Genomic DNA, 22001 nt, shown 5'->3' on the forward strand with positions numbered 1-22001 from the left:
TAACATTGTAAATCAACTATACTTCAATTAAAAAAAAGAATAGCAAAGTCCTTAAGCAGACCCACAGGGCCTTCAGGTTCTGCCCACTGCTACCTTTAGATGTCATCTCCCACCTTAGCCCTGGCTTATTACAACCAGCCACAATGGCCTTCCCCTTATTCCTCAAACAAGGCAATCTAGGTTCTGCCCTCAGGTCCTTTGCTCTGCCTAGGGTCAGACTTCTCTCCCTTCCTTAAAGTCTCTACTCAAATGTTACCCTATTAGAAATGACTTCCCTAACACAGCACCCAAGATATCTCAATCTTTCTCCTCTCTCTCTCTCTCTCCCTTTCTCTCTTTTTAAAAACTCTGCTTTATTTTTCTTTATAGCACTTATCACCATCTTACATACTCTTTATTTGACTTGTTTGTTTGCCTCCTTGAACAAGGATGCTAACTTCCTGAAGGGAAGGATAACTCCTTGAAAAAAAGGGTATTTGTCAGTTTTGTCCCGCGTTTTATTTCCGTAATCTAGAAAAGTACCGACACAAAGTAGGTGCTCAATAAATATGGCCAGTTCTTGGGGCTCATTAAGAGGAGTCAGCATACTCTTTGTGGTGAGAAGATGAGATGTGACCTTGGTCATTGTATCCACCTTCGTTTTATTTCTATCCTCAGAGGATTTGCAGGACCACAAGTGACTCAGCCATTTCAACTAAGTAGGTAACCATATGTTCAACTAATAGGAAACTAACATATAGTTTAGTTTAGAACATATAGTATAGTTTAGTTTAAACTAAACTAACATATAGTTTAGTTTAGTATAGAAGGTTGTGAGAGTGAATGGGTTTTGGAAATGCAGCAGATTTAAATAGAAATGATATAAAAATCATTTTTTAAAAGTTTTTAGAAATTAGATAATAAAATCATGTTTAAAGAACCAAATCAACAGTTGTACAATGGAAACAGGCGTGGAAATCTAACCAATCTAAGTTGAAATCTTCTCTCTACCATTTCCTAACTTTGTGATTTTAGGCAAGTTATTTTGCATCTTAGAAACTAATTCCTTAGCTATAAATTACGTTTAATAATATGTTAGCGTTGTTCAAGGATTAAATGAGATTAGGTATTGAAAGCTGCTATGTACCAGAGCTTGGCTTATTTTGTTTTTTGGTTGGTTGGTTGGTTGGTTTTCCATTTTCTTCCTTAGATTGGTTTTCTATTGGGATTTGTATGTCAGCATTTTCTTACTGGGTTTTAGAAAAATAAAAACCATGAAACAAAACCACCTCCTATATCTTCATGGACCTGAGAATAGTGTGGTGAGTATGTGAGATACTTCTCTATCATGTAATATTAATATTCAATTAAGTTGCCAAAGTTGTGGTCACCCTTCAAGAGCCAGTAAGCAGTATTAGTCTTAGGACTAATGGCTTTTCTTCCCTGCTTCATGAACATTCATAGAAACACCCAATGGCACCACCTAGCAAATTGTTAAAATTACACTTAATAAAATATATCATACCATGTTGATGTAATTGACCATCTCAAACACCCTCTTTCTTATTTCCTCTTGATCTTGATTGTACTTTTTAAACTACAGACAAAATATAGACATTGATAGAAATGAATATAATTGGAAGGTAAGAAAAAGCAATTTCACTTTATTTTACTTATTATAACTAATGATAAGTTATAAAAGTTAACACTTAAACATTAAAAACAAAGCACTTCCTTATTTCTCTACCTAAATTAAAGCAGTCTGGAAGAAGAGATCATGTTTCGTCCCCTGAAGTACTAGCTCAGTGTAAAGCTCTAAGGAGCTATTGCAGACATATTTTCAGTTAAATACCATGGTTTCCTAAGCTGAGGAGCACTAGTGCAAGGAATAGTCTACTTATTTCAAAAAATATGAGCAGTAAGTGAATTTAGTATAATAAGAGAGGTCAAAATTTTAGGGTCTGAACTAACTTACATTATCATAACACAAAAATTTTCCTTTTGAGAGCACACATGTGGACTTCAGGTTTAGAACAATCAATATATAAAATGCATTCTTATAAAAGAAGATTAAAAATGAATATTACCAAAAAATCATCTTTTTCAGAAAATTCTATCCATTAGTTTTTTTTTTATTTTATTTACCACTCCCTGATGAGCATAAATTTTAATTTACCAGTGATTTAACTACTTAACAGAAGACAAAGTGACAAAGGAATTTAATTCGAAAATAAGTTTGGGGCTCTTCAGACAATGAGAAAGGCACATTATAGTGCAAAAAAATCAGTTTATGCATATCATATTAGGTGTACATTCCTTAAAAGGTAAGATCATATCAGTCTAATTATATGTTATATTTCCTAGGTTCAAAACAATTTGTAAAAAAGAATAGCTCATACTCATTATTTTTAAAAACTTATCCATCCATTATTTAATATCTTACATAATAAATTTATGTAGTATAGCATTTTAAAAGACACATTTATCTGATATAATTACCTCACCATTATCCAGGACCAAAAAATATTCTATGTATTTATTTTGTTCCCAAGCCTTCTGGTCTTTGGATTTCTATAATAAACATAAAAAAGAAGATTACTAAGACAACATCTTTCTCTGCAAGAGTCATTCTTAAATTTTAAATGAGTAATTTTGTAAGAATTGGTTGGTCTGGGAATGAAGGAAGACAATATTACCATTTTGACTCTAACTAACCATCCAGAATCATCTATAGACAAGGCTCAGAATGTCAGAGGTAGAAGAGACATTGGTGATATTCTAGTCTGGCCCCTTCATTTTTACCAAAGAGTGTAAAGGATTACACAACTGAGTGCTAAAAATAAAACCAAAGTCTTCATATTTTTTGAACGGTGGACTTTCTCCACTAGCCTGCTGTGAAATAGAGGCACATTAACTTCAGCATCCTCCTAGGGTTTTGTTTTGTTTTGGTTGCCTTTTATTCCTATCCCAGTGAATACACCCTCCTTTACCAATGGTGCAAAGTCCAGAGCCACCGCGGCACCCAGTCTGTCCTTTTCTTCTCAGACAGTGCTTGATCTCCTTCCCACATTCCAAGCCTCCCTATTTTCAGTTTCTTTCTCTCCACAAAATGAAACAAAAATAAAAAACATGTTTCACAGTAGATTTTTTACTGATCTGGGTTCTTGAACTCTTTAATCAGTAGAAATTGGTAAAAGGCCAGATGAGAAATTCAGACAAGGGTTAGATGCAGGAAGTAGGTAGCTACTTGTAACCGTCTGGCCTCTAAAGGCAAAGGCTGGAGATATACATTTGATGGTAATTAGTGAAGTTCCTATTTAAATAAGACATAGCACTGGATGAGATTACCTAGGAAGAATGTGTAGATAAAGTAAAGAATGGGACCCAGTATTGAGTTACATGAGGCCTCTAATATTTAGTGGTCCATCAGAGGCGGGATAACAGTGAGAGGAACTGAGAAGAAGTAGCAAAACCAAACAATAAGATGTCATGAGAGCGAGGTTATTTGCACACAGTTACCAAGGAATTGAGACAGAAAGACTAGAGGCCTGTACCAAGCTAAACCAGGAGATCAACGTTCATAGGAACATATAGCTCAGAGTGATTCTCCTGGACTCTTAGATATCATACTGCTGGTAGAATTAAACCCATAGCAAATTGAATCCAACAGAGATTCTATTTTATTCAAACCTATTCTGTCCAGTGCTTATGCATTCTGAGAACATGTATCAGTAGAAGAGATGATTGGATGTGAAGCGTATCCTAAAGAAAATGAAGGTAATAATGACAAAGTTTTTGTGTATATATTTTATAGTTTCAAACACAAGCAATATTCATTTTCCTTCTGTGACCAGAAGCTGAATTCCAGGTATGAAAGAATATTCTAAGTTCCTGTGGGAAGATCTGATATTTATTTTGCCCACTGCTATATCCCCAGCACCTATGGCGGTACTTTAAGAAAGATTTATTGAATAAATTCATTCATGGAGAAGGCAGGGTATTTTATCTCAAAGCAGTAATAATACTTTACACCTTTGTTGTATGTTGTAGCATCACGAAAGCTGTCTGCTTCTAGGAGGCCAGCATTATATCGATGCATCTTTTTAACCCTTGCACACAACATGTTGTTAATAATAGTTGATCCTTACACACTCATTAAATAAATCGTCAATGTACAGTAAGGTTTTAATGTCTCTTTAACCTACTAGTTTCAACAATGACTGTAAAGTTTCAGTCAGTTGGAGCTACTAAGACTGGAAACCAGAGCAGCCAGGATGAGATACATGAGAGCACCGCAAATAAAAAATAAAAGTAGGCATACAAGAAGACTGGTGGCCGATGGGACTGCATTCTGATGAATTTCAGGTACCCATAACATGTCATCCATCCCACAGTTGCTGTTAGTCTTCTGTTCATCAGGATCGTGCTTGAAGAGTGCATGTTCCTGTTCATCCTGATTTGTGGGGCTTAAAGGTTCAATGAAGTACTTTTGATCTCCCTGACTGAAGTAACCCCTGAAAAACACAAGAATCTAAGCTTCCTAAAAATATTCCAGTTCTGAGCACTAAAGACTTGTCGACTTCAAAAAATGACCAATGCCAAAGCATTCCAAGCTCATGGCAGTAAAATATAGTATAACATTATAGCTGAAGAGACGCTTAGAGATTACCTAAACTTATTTTCTCTATGAGGAAATTGGACTAGTTGGGGAGAAGTAACTACTGCAGTCATATAGCTAACCTGTGTCAGAACTGGTGCTAGAATGGAAAATTCCCGACTCTCAGTCAAGAGTCCTTCCGATTCTCATGCCTGGTCTGCTCTAAAGATACACCGACAATAAAAGAGACTTTGAAGTCTTATAGACAGAGTTAAAATTCTGAGTCTATCACTTATTATCCGTGATACCATGGGAAAAAGACTTAAACTCACATAGCCTTAGTTCTCCACCTCTGAAATGGGAATAATAATATCTACCTAATAGTATAGTTGTAAAGATTGAAGGAGATAATACGTAAGGCACATAATCAATGAATATTATCAATTTCTTCTCGATTCTCTCTGCTAAAGCCCTGAGCTAAGATTCATTTAACCATGAATTAGGGAGCGAGCACCCATTATTCATTAGACACTGGAGCAAGGGCAGAAGGTAAAAGGAAAAGAGTCGTGGTCTCTCATCTCATGGAGCTTATATTCAAATAAGGAAGATGGATGTGGATCGAATAATCACATTTGATCCACAAATATATACAATTATATGATGTATATGTAATACATGCAATTATGGCAGATAATTGCTAGGAAGCAAAAGTCTGAGAATATATAGCAGGGAGACTGGACTAGGCATACATGGAAGTAGAAGAGTGGATTGGGGAAATAAGTTAGGTGATTTATTGCAACAGTCTGCCTAAAGGATCATGGCAGTTTAGACTAGGATGTGGCAGTAGAGAGAGAATGTAGTGAATAATCTCAGGGAATATTTAGAACATATAATCAATAGGGCTTGTTAAATGGATAGAAAATGCGTATTTGAAAGGCAAGAAGTCATCAAGGAATCTAGGTTTCTGCATTAGGTGGTTGGTTGACTATATCTTTTATTGAGATAGGAAGCACTGGAAAAACGCCACATGAGGGAGAATATCATTAGTTTGATTTGGAGTATATTAAGATTGAGATTTCCTTAAGATATCCAGATATGGAGAGATATGGAGATATGGAAGAGGAAGTGAGCTAATGAAGTCTGGGCATCAGAAGAGATATCTTACTGTAGACAAATACATGACAAGTCATTAACATCCCAAGAGAAATGGATGTCACAGGCATGGATTGGACACACTAGAGAGAGTTTAGAGTGAAGAGAGGTGTTCCCATTCCCTAAAGATTCTGACTCTAAAACTGGGACTCAAAAACCTATATTTTGAAAACAAGCAAACAAACAAAGACAACTCTGCAAGCAATTCAGAGGTGTAATTTAAAAACTACTACCAAGAAAAGCCATGTTTCCTTCAAATTTCACAATTTTTGAGTCCTTAGAATTCATACTCAACTATAGTATAATTTATTATATTTGAGATTCTTTAGGTAATTAACACACACACACACACACCCATCATCACAGGTACAAACAAACCATTATGAAGCCTTACCTTAGACCCCTACATGTGCTGATACTAGCATCAGAAACTTTTTCATTAATGATGTGTCCTTGGTAATAACAGTCATCCTAGAGAAAAGGGAAAAGGGGTTTGACAAAGGAAAAGTGTGCATGTACTTTAGACCTGCTACTAAATTTGAATTTGAAATCTTGAAACAAGATCTATAATGTTTTCAAATCATTTTATGCTGAACAACAAAAAAAATTTTTTTTAATTTATTTTCTTTTTTTTTTGGCTGCATCGGGTCTTAGTTGCAGCACGCAGGATCATCATTGAGGCATGAAGGATCTTTCGTTGTGGCGTGCTGGCTTCTCTCTAGTTGTGGTGTGTGGGCTCTCTAGTTGAGGCACGCGAGCTCAGTAGTTGTGGCATGCAGGCTTAGTTGGCAAACGGCATGTGGGATCTTAGTCCCCCAACCAGGGATCAAACCCTCATCCCCTGCATTGGAAGGTGGATTCTTTACCACTGAACCACCGGGGAAGTCTCCCTAAAAAAATTTTTTTTAAGCAGCCTTTTGTGGTTAAAATCTTTACTATTCAGCTAATGATCCCAAATGCTTAGGGGGCATTAACTAAACACTGTTGTAAATTTTGTTGTTGCAGAAGAAGGATAACAGGGATGAATACAGTCTGGGAAAAAAACAACTCACAGGTATAAGTTTAAAACCTGAGCCCCCAAAACACCAGACATTCATTCTTTTCCTTGGCTAATTGCTCAGTAAAATTTCCTAACACTGATGAGCTCTTTCCAATGAATGGATTATTCAGTTTGTGCTGTTATTTCTTGATTTTTCCAAAGAGCGCCACCAGACTAACTAGATTAGTTTAACATCCCTGTATCCACTCGAAGCCAAATGCTCAGTCTTAGCACTTTTTCACATGGATGTACTTCAGTCAAATTCACCTTTGTACTTTGGAACAGGTGAGGTATTGGCCCACATAAACCTCTGTGCATTGCTATGGAAGAAAATGCTCGAAAAACTTCCTCAGAATAGATGGCAAGGATAAAACACTCCTCATACCACTTCATCCTGTCTTCTTCTCTGAATAAGAGTCCAGAGTGGAAATTATTTAGGGAAAACACAGAATTCTACAACTCTACCATTGAGGAAATAGTCTTGAGTTTGAGAGACTACATGATCCTGAGAGGTGATTGGCACTGAATAAGAACACCAGATACATTTAATTCTCTACTTTTCAAATGAAAATAAGAAGCTCTTTCTGCCCACTCTCCTATAAGGAGTCCTTAAAGGCTGGAAAGGGTTACCATGGTGGTCAAGGAATACATTTGTTCTTGTCAAACTGTAAAAATGTTAGAGGATCTATTAAGAAATGACTACTGTTTCTGTTTTGTAAAAAAGTTCATTTGTATCATTTTTTTTTAGATTCCACATGTAAGCGGTATCCTATGGTATTTGTCTTTCTCTGTCTGACTTACTTCACTTAGTATGATAATCTCTAGATTCATCCATGTTGCTGCAAATGGGATTTTTCATTCTTTTTTATGACTGAGTAATATTCCATAGTATATAGGCACCACATCTTATATACACTACTATATATAAAATAGATAATCAACAAGGACCTACTGTATAGCACAGGGACCTCTACTCAGTATTCCATAATAAGCTATATGGGAAAAGAATCTGGAAAAGAACAGATATATATATATATACATGTATAACTGAATCACTTTGCTGTACACCTGAAACTGACACAATATTGTAAATCAACTATACTCCAATATAAAATAAAAATTAAAGAAAAGAAATTACTACTGTGAAAAAAACATCGTTGCCATAACACCATTTCACTTTCACTAATTGGCAATGACACTGCTTCTGAGTGTGTGGGTCACAAGCCAATTAGCAATGAATTTAGGATACTCTGTCTTACCATGATCTGTGGGCTGGTGGTGACCTCCTTTCCAGTGGAATTATAATATGTTTCCGTGTAGCCGGGTGCAAGGAGACCCCTGAGGGTGGGAGGAAAATGTCATGTTTACTCATGCTAATTGCAAAGTCCAGTGATCAAAGGGAGAGCTTTCCCTGGGTGTGGAGCAAAGTTTTACCTCTTAGCCCCTCAGGGCAAATCCAAGCGTGAAAGGGATGCTTAAACTGGAGAGAGTGGGAAGGGCAGGGACATTCCTGAGTAGTGTGGAACAATGTCTGTTTCCTCATCAGACTCTGCCTGTTTGTCTGAGGAGAGATTTGAGGAAGAAATAGAACTGAGTAGGGCAAAGTTGATGAAAATGACTGAAAAGAGCAATGTTCTTCCCCACAGCTAAGGATGGCTGCCTTTTTGACCCAGTCCTTGTCAGTTACCAGTAGCTGTTAACAGTTGCAGCAGTGGAAAGTGTCCTGAAAACTGACTTGCACTTGGTAGTGTGGGCTCTTTCAGCGCTCTCACTGAGCTTCCTCAAGTTCTTTCAATTATCCACCAGCAAACAGGAGTCTGAATATATTTTTAAAAGAGGCAGGGCGAGGAGAAAGGGAAGTAACTAATATGTATTCTATACCAGCTCTATCCTGGCTGCTGGGATAGACCTATTACACATATCATTTAATCATTTCAACAATCCTACCAGATAAATATTACTCTCCTTATTTTTCAGATGAGATTAAACAGTTCAAGTGGCAAAGAATCCTATCCAGATTTGCCTGAATTCAAAGCCTGTACTATTTCCATTGTACCACACTGTTTCCAAACTCTCGACAGTTGTGGCTTTTTGCAAAAGGTGATAGTCTATTTGAGGGGAAAAAAAAAAATCTCATTGCCCTATACTGAATAATTGAGGGATTAATAAAGCTTGAAAGCACAGAATTAGGAAGAAACTACTTTGGATACAGTCTAGATATAGGATGATCAAGATCTGGGTGAGAGCTGAGGTAGTGAAATTTGAAAAAGAATGTTGAATTTCAATGAACTGAATGAAGAGAATGAAGGAATACAGGAAAATGTAATGTATGAGAAAATGGAGGGTTAGTGGTTGGCTGGGTAGAAACAGCATTGGCGTTGCAATCAGGGGACCCTGATTCAGTTTTTACCACTGACTTGTTTTTTGGCCCTAGAGTTTATTTAACTTATGTATGTCTTGTTTTTCTGATGAAAATAGTTGCAATTTTTTTTAATATCTAATCTTTCAGTGTTAAAATAACAAAATGCAGTGATGCATGGGGGAGACTTAAAAATCTATGTGCTGTTTCATAGAAGCTGATAAAATATACGTCTGCCCGCACCTCGTTCATTGTGTTTTATGACTTCAACTGGCAGAACACTAGTAAACTGTTACCTTACTCAGTGTCTCTACTACTTCAGTACAAACAGATACTCGCGGAAGCCCTTGGGTCACTTGAGAGTAAAAGATGATTAGCCAAGGTTTGTGGGAGTCCTAAGTAGTAACAGACTCAGTTATCACACTTGCCACATGCTAACCGGCTGTTGGTGAGGACAGTATCAGAAGTAAAGACTCTTACTTGTTTTTCTTCAAGTAAAGCACTGCGATTTTTCCATTAACTGTCATTTCATACTTCAATTCAGTTTCAAATTTTTCCTGCAAAAATGCACAAACACTTACTGGTGATTAAAAACATACACACACAGATTAATTTGGCTATGTCCATCTGTCTCATCATTAGAAAGCAATGTATGCTTTTCTTTAACAGTGGTCTCTATAATTCCAAATGTCTGCTTCTGCCTCTTTTAACAAGTCAAACAGCTGCCAACTCAATAGACACATTATCTGAGGCCTTTATACAAACCCATCTATCCATCCAGGCAGCCTCACATTCTACAAAGAAGATGTGAGTGTGGGTTATATGCCAGGCACTGCTAAGTTCTGGAAACTGGCCTCTGAGCAGGAAAAATTGGTACCGACTGCCAGAAAGCTTATAATATTTTGGAAAGACAGACAATAGAAGTGAGTTATATGATAAGGGGTATGAATCTGGAAGCAGGGTAGGATGTCTAACGTCTTAAGGGCAGGGAAAGGCTTTCCTGAGGAAGGAACATGTCAGCTGAGATATGAATTAGCCAGGTGACACAGGGTGGGGAAGTTATTTGAGAAGAAGTACTACTATGCACACAGACCCAAAGACCCGCAAGCCTCTCAACTGATGATTTGGTCTAGAGGTCTTCTCAGTGCTATGTGGAGGGCAGAATATGGGCAAAATGACATGAATCTGTACCCTAAGGCAGGAAGAAGTCATCAGGAAGAAAACATAGTCTCGGGTGTTCACAAAGAAAATGTCACTTCTAGTAAACTGTGTGGAAAAGGAGAACTATTTTAAGTTTAGATTTATATATACAGGAGGAGATAGAGAGGTCTATACAGAAGAATTTTAAAGAAGATGCTATCAGGTGCTGAATTCTGACTTTGTCCTATAAAACAGGGTTATTAGCCACGGTGACACGTAATATCTACCAATTCACCGGGAAGTACCAGGACATTGTTCTATTAAAGAGATCCAATATGGCAGAGCAAACGTGATAAAGCACCAGTTATTATGGACTCAGTGATGCTTCCGCTGCTGTGTTACACCTAAGGTCAAGCTGTCTTGTCTCCTCCCTCTGCTGAAGGAGAGAAAAGGACCTGAGCTCATCCAGGGACAATAGAAAGTTAGAGCCAAATGAGAAGGAAATCCAAATAAGAGGGGATATATGTATACATATAGCTGATTCATTTCGCTGCGCAGTATAAACTAACACAATATTATAAAGCAACTATACTCCAATACAAATTTTTAAAAATAAAATTGTTGATAAAAAAGAAAGGGGCTTCCCTGGTGGCGCAGTGGTTGGGAGTCCGCCTGCCGATGCAGGGGACATGGGTTCGTGCCCCGGTCCGGGAAGATCCCACATGCCGCGGAGCGGCTGGGCCCGTGAGCCACGGCTGCTGAGCCTGCGCGTCCGGAGCCTGTGCTCCGCAACGGGAGGGGCCGTAACAGTGAGAGGCCCGTGTACAGCAAAAAAAAAACAAAAAAAAACAAAAAAAAAGTTAGAGCCATCTGGTCAGAGTGTTGTGCAGGGATTTGCCATCTCCGAGGTCAGTTATTTCAGCTAAAATTTCCTTTAAATTTTCAGTTATTGAAGTGTGTCTCTGGTGTCAAAAATCTCAGACTATAAATATCCTACACTGTGGGTCTAGAGGAGGGGAAGCTGCTCTAACTCAGTTCACTTTCATGAATAACAGGAGCTGGAAAAAAGCCTGAGGGTTGAAAACAAACGTCATGGAGAATTGTCACCACTTCTTGTTCAGGCTTAAGAAAGGCCAGATAAAATGAAAAAATTAGGAGGATACCAGATATGACCGTCCATACAGAAGAGCCTTCCAGATATCTGTTTTCTGTCAGCAATGGATTTTAGTAGATTTTCAGATAAAATATTATTTGGAGGTTGTTTCAGAAAAGATAATTGGGTAATGGGAGTTTTAGCCAATACTATCATAGAGGGTACAGATGAAAGAAAACAGCAAAGAAGAAAACCAGAGACTATACGAAAGAGGGTGCACTGGGTAATGTTATAACTGTACTTCTCAAGTAGAAGCTCATGGTGGAGAACAATGCCTGCTAATAAGAAGTGTGTCTTATTTGTATTATATCTAGGTTCTGAGCTATGGGTTGGGAGAGGAAATAGGCACCTTGATTTGGAGAGCTTCCACTAGAAGGAAATGATTTGGAGCCCACTGAGTAAGATTAACTGGGCACAGGGACTATATAAATAAAAATTTCCTCCAGGAAACACCATGGGTAAGGTCTAGTGGGTGGATTGGGACGGTTAGAGTCCTGTATGGTTCTGAGATGGAAACAGAACTGTAAAGTCAACATGACGCCTGTGAATACACAAAGGAAACCCTGTAGCCCAACTATTGTGATAACATACAGTAATCCGAGGCCTCTGAAAGCCTTGGTGGACCTAGCTAAGGCCTGACATTGTTCCCAATAGGGGAGGCATTGTGATGCCAGATTTTTTTTTTTTTTTTTTTTTTTTTTTGCGGTACGCGGGCCTCTCCCGTTGCGGAGCACAGGCTCCGGACGTGCAGGCTCAGCGGCCATGGCTCACAGGCCCAGCCGCTCTGCGGCATGTGGGATCTTCCCGGACTGGGGCACGAACCCGCGTCCCCTACATCAGCAGGCGGACTCTCAACCACTGTGCCACCAGGGAAGCCCCAGATATTTTGTTTTAAGGCATGGACCAACAGCAAGATATTTTTGGCCTCTAAGGAAGCATGTGATCTGAAGACTGCAAGAACAGTGACCACCTTCAGAATGTAAGTTTCAACATCAGGGACCTTGACTGAGAATGTGTTGACTATACATCTATGCAGGTTTATAGGAAACGTATTCCACTTACACTCATTCATTTGTCTATTTGTTTACTTACTCATTTACTCACTTATTCAACAAACGCTTATTCAGGTCTCCTTATGCCATGTATGTAAAATACAGTCAAGAATACAATCATGAATCAAATCTTTAAGATTCTGTCTTGGCTGTTAGTGCCTCCTCCAGAAAATGTTTCAGAGGATTACTTCATTCTAGCTCAAATCTTAAGTAATGTGGCCAGGTGTGAGGAAGTCAGAAAGATGGGCCATGCTCTTTGCATACCTGACAGGTAATGTTGGTGCCTTAATTCTCTGGTCCAGCAGAGGGCACAGTGGTATAATAATAAGTACAAGAGTCCTCCTCTTTACTGCCTTGAGAAGTGATCAATCCAGACTGAAATCTTTGTAGATACAGGGATCCCCTCTGTCCCATGCACTCTAAATTCTAAATGTTTCAAGTAATTGCTAATCAATTATTTGCACAAGGAAGACCAAGAGTCTCAACACAGAAACCACAAAGTTAATTTCTAGCAACTTGGCTTTCACCTCAAAATATTCAGTGGAAGATGTAGTTGGCATTTTTAAGAGACTGCCAGAAAGCATTTGAAGAAAGCCATATTGACAGGGAATCCAATGCATATGGGTCCTATATAAATTTAGCAGAAACATTTTGTTGAGAGACAATTATTTTGGGAAACAGAGTCTACTCTGGGTTCTGTTGCTATACATGTGTTTGCTTTAGAAAAAATAATTTGTGAGGAACTTTGTCCAGTTGGGGAATATGAGCTTCCAGTGAGTTTCATCTTACAATAGGTAGATGTAAAAGTTGTCATTTATGTCTCATTTATTTGTATTTTCCTGGCACCCAGCAGAAGACTTCCAGGTGTAGGTAATTAGAAAATTGCTGTGGAATGAATCATTATGTTTTAGCTTTCCTCTTTTGATTGAGAATGTGTGTCTTGTCAAGTGGTAAGAATTCTACAAACTTTAATAGCCGACTCTTTTGAAAAAAGAGGTAAATTTTATGTTCAATTACAGTAATTAATCCTAATTTACTACACATATATGCATTTATTCACCCACAATATTTTATTTTTTACTTCAATTTTAGTGTTCACGGTTTTGTTTGTATGTGTGTATGTATAGATGATAGATAGATAGAGATATATAAAGAGGTAGATAAAAGAAGTTGCATCAAATTCTTTAGAAGTAACAGAATAAATTATAAATTACCATAAATAAAGTTTACCTTCTGTGTGACCTTGGACAGTTAGTTTATTTCAACTGCCAGAACTTTAAAATCAAAATAAAGCTAATAATAGAATGTTGGGTTATTGTGAAGATTAATAAAGGTAAGACAGGTTAAAAAACACAAATGTGTGTATGTATATATACAAAAATATGTATATATATCTACATATTAAATATAGTTATATATATGCGTATGTGTGTGTATATGTGTGTGTGTGCATGTATTCAAAATTCTTTATTAAATCAAAAGCTGTACCTGTTGACCTGGATCCTTGACCTCTCTTTTATGCAGTGGATGAAGTCTTCTGGGATAAACCACTTCATAGTTTTTCACTCCAGGGAGTTCTTTTATAGAATTTACTGAGCAAAAAAAAAAAAAAAAAAAAGGTAGAGAAGATTCAGCTAAGCAGAACTAACATATGCTGTTCGGTAGTGGTCATGTTGATTGCGTTTCTGATGAATGATGCCACACGCAGGGGCTTTAACTGAGTTATGTGAGAGAGTTATAAAAGTGCAGACACCAGAAAAGATCAGCAAAATTAGAAGCCCACTCTTCCTCTCAGATCTTTAATCTATATCTTCAGATATTCTCCCACTGAAAGTTTACTGGTGCTTCTCAGCTTAGTGAAGATATTTCTTTGGAATTTTCCCGCTTCTCTTTACCACTTTGTGTCCCCTAGGGGAAGGGAGCAAAAGGTTCAGGCAAAAGCCAGGACAGGAGAACAGAAGCCAAAGTAATCCTCTAAGAACCTAATCAGTGTCAGAATAATCAAACTGAAGCACTCTGAAACTACACAGTGTCATAAAAATGAAATAACTAATGGATACCATTTCAGATTCTAATATATTTTTCTTGGGTTTTCCAACAGCAATATTTTACAGTAATGAAAGAAACGAAATCAGTAAGAAAAGGCTCCAATATCAGCTCCATAGAAGGGGCTGACTTTTGCAGTACAGACATACCTTCATTTTTGAATACAAAACGTGAAAAACATGAAACTTGGAGAAGCAGACAATTAGAACACTAGGACTGGCCTGGAAGGAAAACTTCTGAACCTGCAGTTATATTGAAAGAGAATTGGAAAGATTCAACCTACTATGGCATCTTGAATTCTCATTTCAATGTTGTTTCTAGAAGTTATTTTTTTCAGAGAAATTCAGTTTTCCCAAAGCTGATGCTGAATTTTCTATTTTCTTTTTTATTTGCCCACATGGTCCAGTCCCTGCTCTGTATAAAGAAGTGCCTGAGGAAATGTCAACAGACCAGCTCTTTAGAGGTTAAGGGGCTGCAGATCCACAGAGAATGTAGGTACAAGGGAACAGGGATCCACAGGATGGCCCCAACCCAGCAGTTTCCTAACTGGAACTGGAAAGGCTTTAAATGACTAGAGGGTAATTCTAGGTCATTAAAATAGGCAAACCTAAATTCTATGATAACATAAATTTATGTGATGGGGTTGATCTTTTAGCAAATAAAACAGTATTTTTCATTAGTCACTTTGCATGAATGTACACTTATCCCAGTGATGTTCCAGAGAATAAATGCTTATTTTTTCAAAGTTTGTTCAGAAACTAAAGTAGAAACTTTTCAAAATTCCTAGTGATATCAATTTTCTTTTATCATTTTAGGATGGCTTTCATTCTTCTGACCATTCAAGAGCCATTTGCATATCTAACTTTGAAGAATAGAAAAAGTGATTAAATTTGCTAAAAGCTCACTGGGTCAAAAACGGAGTGTTAAAGTGATGAAATGGCATTTCTTTCACTGGCTCAAGATTTACTGTTAAAAATAATTCAAAAACACTTAAAGCCGTGGCGTCAACACTAGACTACATTAACTTTGGGTTTAGTTTGGGTTTTTTAATTGTGAAAAGAGGGGGCAGATTAAATGATCTTGAAGAACAGTTCAAGTAGTCTACAACTTTATGCAAATAAATACAGAATCTCCAATGATCTCTTTGAATAGGTGACGGTCATTTCAATAATGTTCTATTCAGAACCTTGTGATAAAATGTCTCATTATATAGTCACACTTCAAGAATTACATCACAAGTTCCCTCAGTCACTTACTTCTTACTTCTAGAGCTAATCACTGGGCATCTTTTATTTCTATTTAATTAATTTTTGGTAGAGGAAAATAATAATGTTAGTTTTAAAACAATAAGCGAGGTTCAAAAGCCTAAAGGAACAGTAAATCAGTCATTTTCTTTCCATCGAGTGAAAATTTTCCTAATTATCATAATTATTTCAAAATAATAAGATGCCAAGAGTAAGAAAATTACTCTTGCCAGAAATTAACTGATGGTAGCAATTCCGTACAGTCTCCTGTTACTCTCTAAGTACACCATAAGGCACCCGTATGCTGTCTGGTGGACTGTGTTCAATCAATGCAATTAGTCCCATTAATATGGAGCTCATGAAGCCATATATTCACCAACATTGCAACCAGAGTAACTCTTCTAAAAATGCTGTATGAAACACACATTATTCTGATGGGAAATATTAGTCTAAGCTGCCCTCAGTTCATAAAATAATAACTACCCAACTAATTCTTTTTATAAAAGCAGAAAGGGATAACACTCACATGCTCCCCTTCAGAAGTGGTGAGAAGGGGACAGGCCAATCCAACCAACACAAGTTTTCTCTGATATACACATTGACCTCCATGCCTCTAGTTAGTATCTAAATGCTAATGTTTCCCAACTGACTATGAAATATGGAGTCTAAGCATGTAAATCAGTGGAGAAATTTCTTTCCAACTCTTTGTTTGATGGCCAAGCACTTCCAAATGGCAACCAAAACAAATCAATGAAGAAACTAAACCAGGATATTTTTTAAAACGCCTCCAGCAACCTCTCACTTTCTTCAGTGTGAAGTGAACAGATTTCCAGCTTTTCACATTCTTGCAGCAGGGTACATTCTCTAAAGATAACAGATAGAATTTCCCTTAGTGGCCCTTCTTTTTCTGAAACCGCGAAGGCCCTGAAAGAACGAGATTTGAGATACAACAAATTATACAGCAGTTAAAGAGAGGCAACAGACCTAAGTGTTGTTTGGCTCATCATCCTAAGGTGTGATGGTGCCGTCTCCTCCCAGCTGTGTAACAGCTCACTGTTATTCTGAGGCCTGTGGAACCAACACAACTATCATCCAGGGATTACACAAATCTGAGATGAAACACAATATGTTTCTACTAATTCACTTTAATGCTTGCTTTTCTCTCTCCCACAGAACTCACGGGATGGATTAGTTTTGACTAGCAAAACCGGATCAAGAAAAAGAAAACTCTTATTTGGCTTTGGGTTAGATCATTATTTTCACTGTTTATTAGTTTTAGAAAAGTGAAATCTTTGGGGGGGTACTTTGGGGGGGGTACTTTTTATTTGGCAATAATTTCAAATGTATACAAGAATTGCAAGAATAGGAATAGTACAAATAACGTCTTTATATCCTTCACCCGGATTTACCTAATTCACAGATCTACCCTATTGCCAACATGTTCATGAGTGACAAAGTATTCTTGTAAGCCACCAATACTTTGAGGTTGTTGTCACTGAGATTTTGAATATTCTCAGTCTCTCACATATATACATATGTGTATATACACATACATATGTATATAAATATACATACACATACACACAATTTTTTCTAACCATTTGAGGATGAGTTACACTACATACATCATGGTTCTTTACCCCTACAAACTTGAGTATTTCCTAAGTACAAGAATATTCTCTTACACAGCCATAGCACAGCTCTCAAATTTAAGAAATTTAACACTGAGCCAGTACTTTTACCTAATCTACCATCAGTATTCCAGTTTTGTCAATTGACCAAATAATATCCTTTATAGCATTTTCCCCATTCCAGTGCAGGATCCACTCTAGGGTCAGGTATTTTATCTAGTTTTCATGTTTGTGGCCTCTCCCGTTGCAGAGCACAGGCTCCGGATGCGCAGGCTCAGCGGCCACGGCTCACGGGCCCAGCCGCTCCGCGGCATGTGGGATCTTCCTGGACCGGGGCACGAACCCGCGTCCCCTGAATCGGCAGGCGGACTCTCAACCACTGCGCCACCAGGGAAGCCCTCTTTACTCTCTTTTAATCTGGAAACTTCTGACCTTCCTTCCACCCTCCTTTCATCCTTCCTTCCAACCGTTTTCTTTCTTTCTTTCTCTTTCTTCCTTCCTCTATCTCTCTTTCTCTCTCTGCCTCCCTCCCTCTGTCTTTAGAAAAGTTAAATCTTGTTGACAAGATTAATATACCAGACATTAGTCTGGATGGCTACTTTATCTTTTAATGTGTTTGGAGCCATTTTAGAGTTTAGCCCCTTTGTACATAATACTGATATTTCCATTTTTCTTCAAATCTGTTCAAAACTGTTGAAAGCAATGTCTTTTCAAACTAAACACATGATGTTAAGCCCTGAATCAGGGTTTATGCAATGACATGGACTTAAGTTCTGGGATTCTCTGTACCCCGTCAAGCTACCCCATCAAACTATCTGGTGATTTTAAACTTCATGCAGTAAAAGTGAGTACAAACACTAAAGGAAAAAACACATCCTAATTATGTCTATCACTTTGGCTCTAAAGATCAAATTACGTATACTCTTTGGGGTCTTCCAGTCGACTTATGGAGACAGGAAGAAATTGCAATTTGAAATAAAATAATTTCAAAAAGTACTGTACCCCCTGGATATTCTGCTGAAGTAAAGAAATTTCTCCTTACTTCTTCACCCCCAAGCACCTGTCACATTCTTTAAATTTTTTTCCCTTTCCTACAATGAAATCTTCTAAGTTATTTTTCTCAGGGGATTGTAAAGCTCATTACAAACAGTTGGCCTGATTTGACCTCATTTTTTAATTTCGCATATGTAAGAACTGGGCAGGAGTCATGGTTGGAGGGGCACATACTTATTCTCTGGATGATGGGGGCAGAGAAACAAAAAAAGGAAGAGATGGGAAAATGGAAATGGCTTTATGTCTTACATTTCAGTGGGTATTTCATTTCAGGGTTATTTCAGGGACCATGGAGACATTCCTTTTTTTTTTTTTTTTTTGGCTGCGTTGGGTCTTGGTTGCTGCACACAGGCTTTCTCTAGTTGTGGTGAGCAGGGGCTACTCTTCATTGTGGTGCATGGCCTTCTTATTGCCGTGGCTTCTCTTGTTGCGGGGCATGGGGTCTAGGCTCATGGGCTTCAGTAGCGGCACACCGGCTCAGTAGTTGTGGCACGTGGGCTCAGTAGTTGTGGCTCACAGGCTTAGTTGCTCTGCGGCACGTGGGATCTACCGGACCAGGGCTCGAACCTGTGTCCCCTGAATTGGCAGTCGGATTCATGGAGACATTCTTGAAAATACACAATGGAAAATAAAAAAGAGGGGGCAGCTTTCTGTTCCAGATGGAAGATAAGGGAAGGCAGCTTTCTGTTCATCCCCCCATCCTCACAAAAGCCACTTCAGAACCTCTGTCCCCTTCTCACCAAGTATTCAGAGATGTCACAGTTTGTGACATGACCTCTAAAAATGTTTTGTCTCTTGGGGCAAATGATGTGAATGCAAAGACAGGAGAACAGAATCAGTTAGTATGCCCAAATTCACCGAAAAGACTATAATGTGGGTGGACCACACTGGTAGCTATGTTATTCTGTTAACAGACCCAGCTTGATCTTTATGCTGTTGGGTAAGGCTAGTACACAAACAATTCTTATGTTTCAACCAAGCAAAGTGTCCCAGAGAGTGTTCAGTGATCCTACTTTTGGAGAATGTAGGGAAAGAAGATTTCTATTAACTTTGACTCAAAAAATAGGAATTTTAAGTCAATAATTTAAATTCCTAGCACAGTTCTATACCAAAAGATGTTAAGTTAAAACTCTCCCAAGTCTGAAAAACAAATCAGAAACCAGCGTAAAAGGAAAGATGCTTTTAGTGACAAAGTACTGAGTGGGCAAAAGGGGTAGGAGAATATTTCCCTACCTAACCCCATCCTTCTTGTTGATAATTTGTTCCCATTTCTAGGTCCCGGCAAACATTCTAAAGCCCAGGAAAAGGTTTACCAGGGAAGGAGTCTCACGCACTGAAGCTAACGTGCTGAATTTCAATAAGCTCTCGAAGTAGAAATAAACAAAGGAAATGTGTTAGCCAATGTAATTTAACCAAAATCTAATTGGAGAATTCATCAGAGATGGAGAGATATGCTAGATATAATTGATTATTAGGAAGTAATATTACTCTACTTTTGAATTCTTAAACTAAAAATTGCTGCTCACCATCTGGCACTACAAGAATGAAGTCACTTGGGGCTTCCCTGGTGGCGCAGTGATTGGGAGTCCGCCTGCCGATGCAGGGGACACAGGTTCGTGCCCCGGTCCGGGAAGATCCCACATGCTGCGGAGTGGCTGGGCCTGTGAGCTATGGCCACTGAGCCTGCACGTCCGGAGCCGCGTACGCCAAAAAAAAAAAAAAAAAAGAATGAAGTCACTAGCCACTGCAGTAGTTGACCTTCAAATACACAGCCTGAAACAGGAGTTCAGGGCCGGCAAAGATCAGAAATGAGGCACTCTGTACTCTGGGAAAAACTGGCAGAACAGACCTTCAGATAATTAGATACTTTTAGGAGAAGATGTTATGAACCCAATTTCTTGCATTTTCTCATATCTAGAAAAGCTCTAAAATTATTAATGGAGACATCCGCTCACCGTGACTAGCAGCAACCTCCTGCCAAAATGTATGCTTGATTCCATGGATCCCCCTTCAACAAAACACATAATACTGATCTCCCTGCCCTACTTCTTCTGAACAGTTCCTCACAGTTATCTGAGAAGTTGTCTCCCAGGCTATAGTCCTCATTTTGCCCCAAATAAAACTTCACTCACAACTCTCACATTGTGCTTTTTTTTTTTCAGTCGACAAATGTTTGATCTAACCAGCAAAATGTAACTGAATGATCAACATAAGTTCAACGGCAACATTGTTTTGATCAAGTAATATCACAGTGCTTTATAAACATGAAATGGGTCCACTACTTATTTCTAATTCGTCATATTTATCATCACCAATAATGAAAGGACTAAATATAAAAATGTGATTGAAAGGAATAGGACGAATCAAACTGGCCCCAATAATAATAATAGATACTTTCTGAAGCCTTCTGTACCGCAATAACCAGTCAAACCTGCCTCATCTTAACTGCTCTAAAAACTGACAAGGTTGATTTGGGTGCATTCCATTCTTTGATGCAAAGATCACATTCACTGTTTAAATGATGCTGAATTAAATTTCCCTTCTGATTTCTAAGTGTTCTCAGATCAGACGTGTAAATATTGATTCAAGAAGTCTGCTTGCCTCTCCTTTACACTGAGTGTTTAAATCAGTACAGGCCCCCCAAAACAACAAATTAAACCAGCTCAACTGGTTAGTAAAATTGGTTAAAAAAAAAATACTGGGAGAAGATGAAAAGCAAGCAGTTCCCTGGGTATTTAACAGAACCTGAAAAGGAGTTAAACACCTACCCGGAAGTGGAGAAAGGAGGAAAGTGGCTGTCAAAAGAAGCCCTCGCCACATGCTGGGTGATCCCAGGAGCCTGGTGTCTGTCCTTCTGTCTCAAGCAGACGTGCACTGGGTTTGTCCCTTCCTCTCAAGTGAGACAGAATGAAACCTCAGGGTTCATTCTTGTCTCTGCTTCAGGAAGTGTTTACTAAAGGTGTTGCACAACCTCAGAGCTATGGTCCTGTGACAATGGCACAGCAGGCGGAAGTTCTGGCCACAGTCTGGCTCTAAGATCCCTTGATCCTACGCTATTGTTTCTCTTTCTTTCTTCCCCATATTCCCCACTCAGAAGTAGTACATTTCCAGTAAAATACTATATTCCAATAAGCCACTGCAATAATGGCTTCAATGTAGCTTGATAAATGTGTGTATTTATTATGTGTATAATAAATATATGTGTATGTACACACTACTATATATAAAATAGATAACCAGCAAGGACCTCCTGTGTAGCACAGGGAACTATACTCAGTATTTTGTAATGACCTCTAAGAGAAAAGAATCTGAAAAAGTATATATATATTTGTAAATATATATATATACACACATATATACATGTATATATAAAAGTATATATATATATATATATATATGTAGCTGAATCACTTTGCGGATCCCTGAAACTAACACAACACTGTAAAGCAACTTTACTTCAATAAAAAAATGAATAAATAAAAATTTAAAAAATAAAAAGCAAAATAAATAAATACATGTATATATATTTGCTATGTTGGCAAAAATTTATTGAGAA

General features: G+C 38.0%; 1 protein-coding gene across 1 annotated transcript in view; it reads right to left on the minus strand.

Moving 5' to 3' along the window:
* ADAM28 (ADAM metallopeptidase domain 28) overlaps positions 1-21265 on the minus strand; it is a 58319-nt gene extending 37054 nt beyond the window's left edge. The window contains exons 1-8 of the mRNA XM_029201469.1: positions 21214-21265; positions 13960-14063; positions 9607-9683; positions 8027-8105; positions 6123-6199; positions 4301-4493; positions 2479-2550; positions 1505-1576 (exon numbers count right to left, since the gene is read on the minus strand). Coding sequence (XP_029057302.1) covers positions 1505-1576; positions 2479-2550; positions 4301-4493; positions 6123-6199; positions 8027-8105; positions 9607-9683; positions 13960-14063; positions 21214-21265 — 726 coding nt within the window. The remainder of the gene's footprint in view (positions 1-1504; positions 1577-2478; positions 2551-4300; positions 4494-6122; positions 6200-8026; positions 8106-9606; positions 9684-13959; positions 14064-21213) is intronic.
* Positions 21266-22001: the final 736 nt, after the last annotated feature.

Source organism: Monodon monoceros, unplaced genomic scaffold, assembly GCF_005190385.1.
Source record: "Monodon monoceros isolate NGI ecotype Baffin Bay Population unplaced genomic scaffold, NGI_Narwhal_1 Super_Scaffold_5, whole genome shotgun sequence".
Taxonomy (NCBI): Eukaryota; Metazoa; Chordata; class Mammalia; order Artiodactyla; family Monodontidae; genus Monodon; species Monodon monoceros.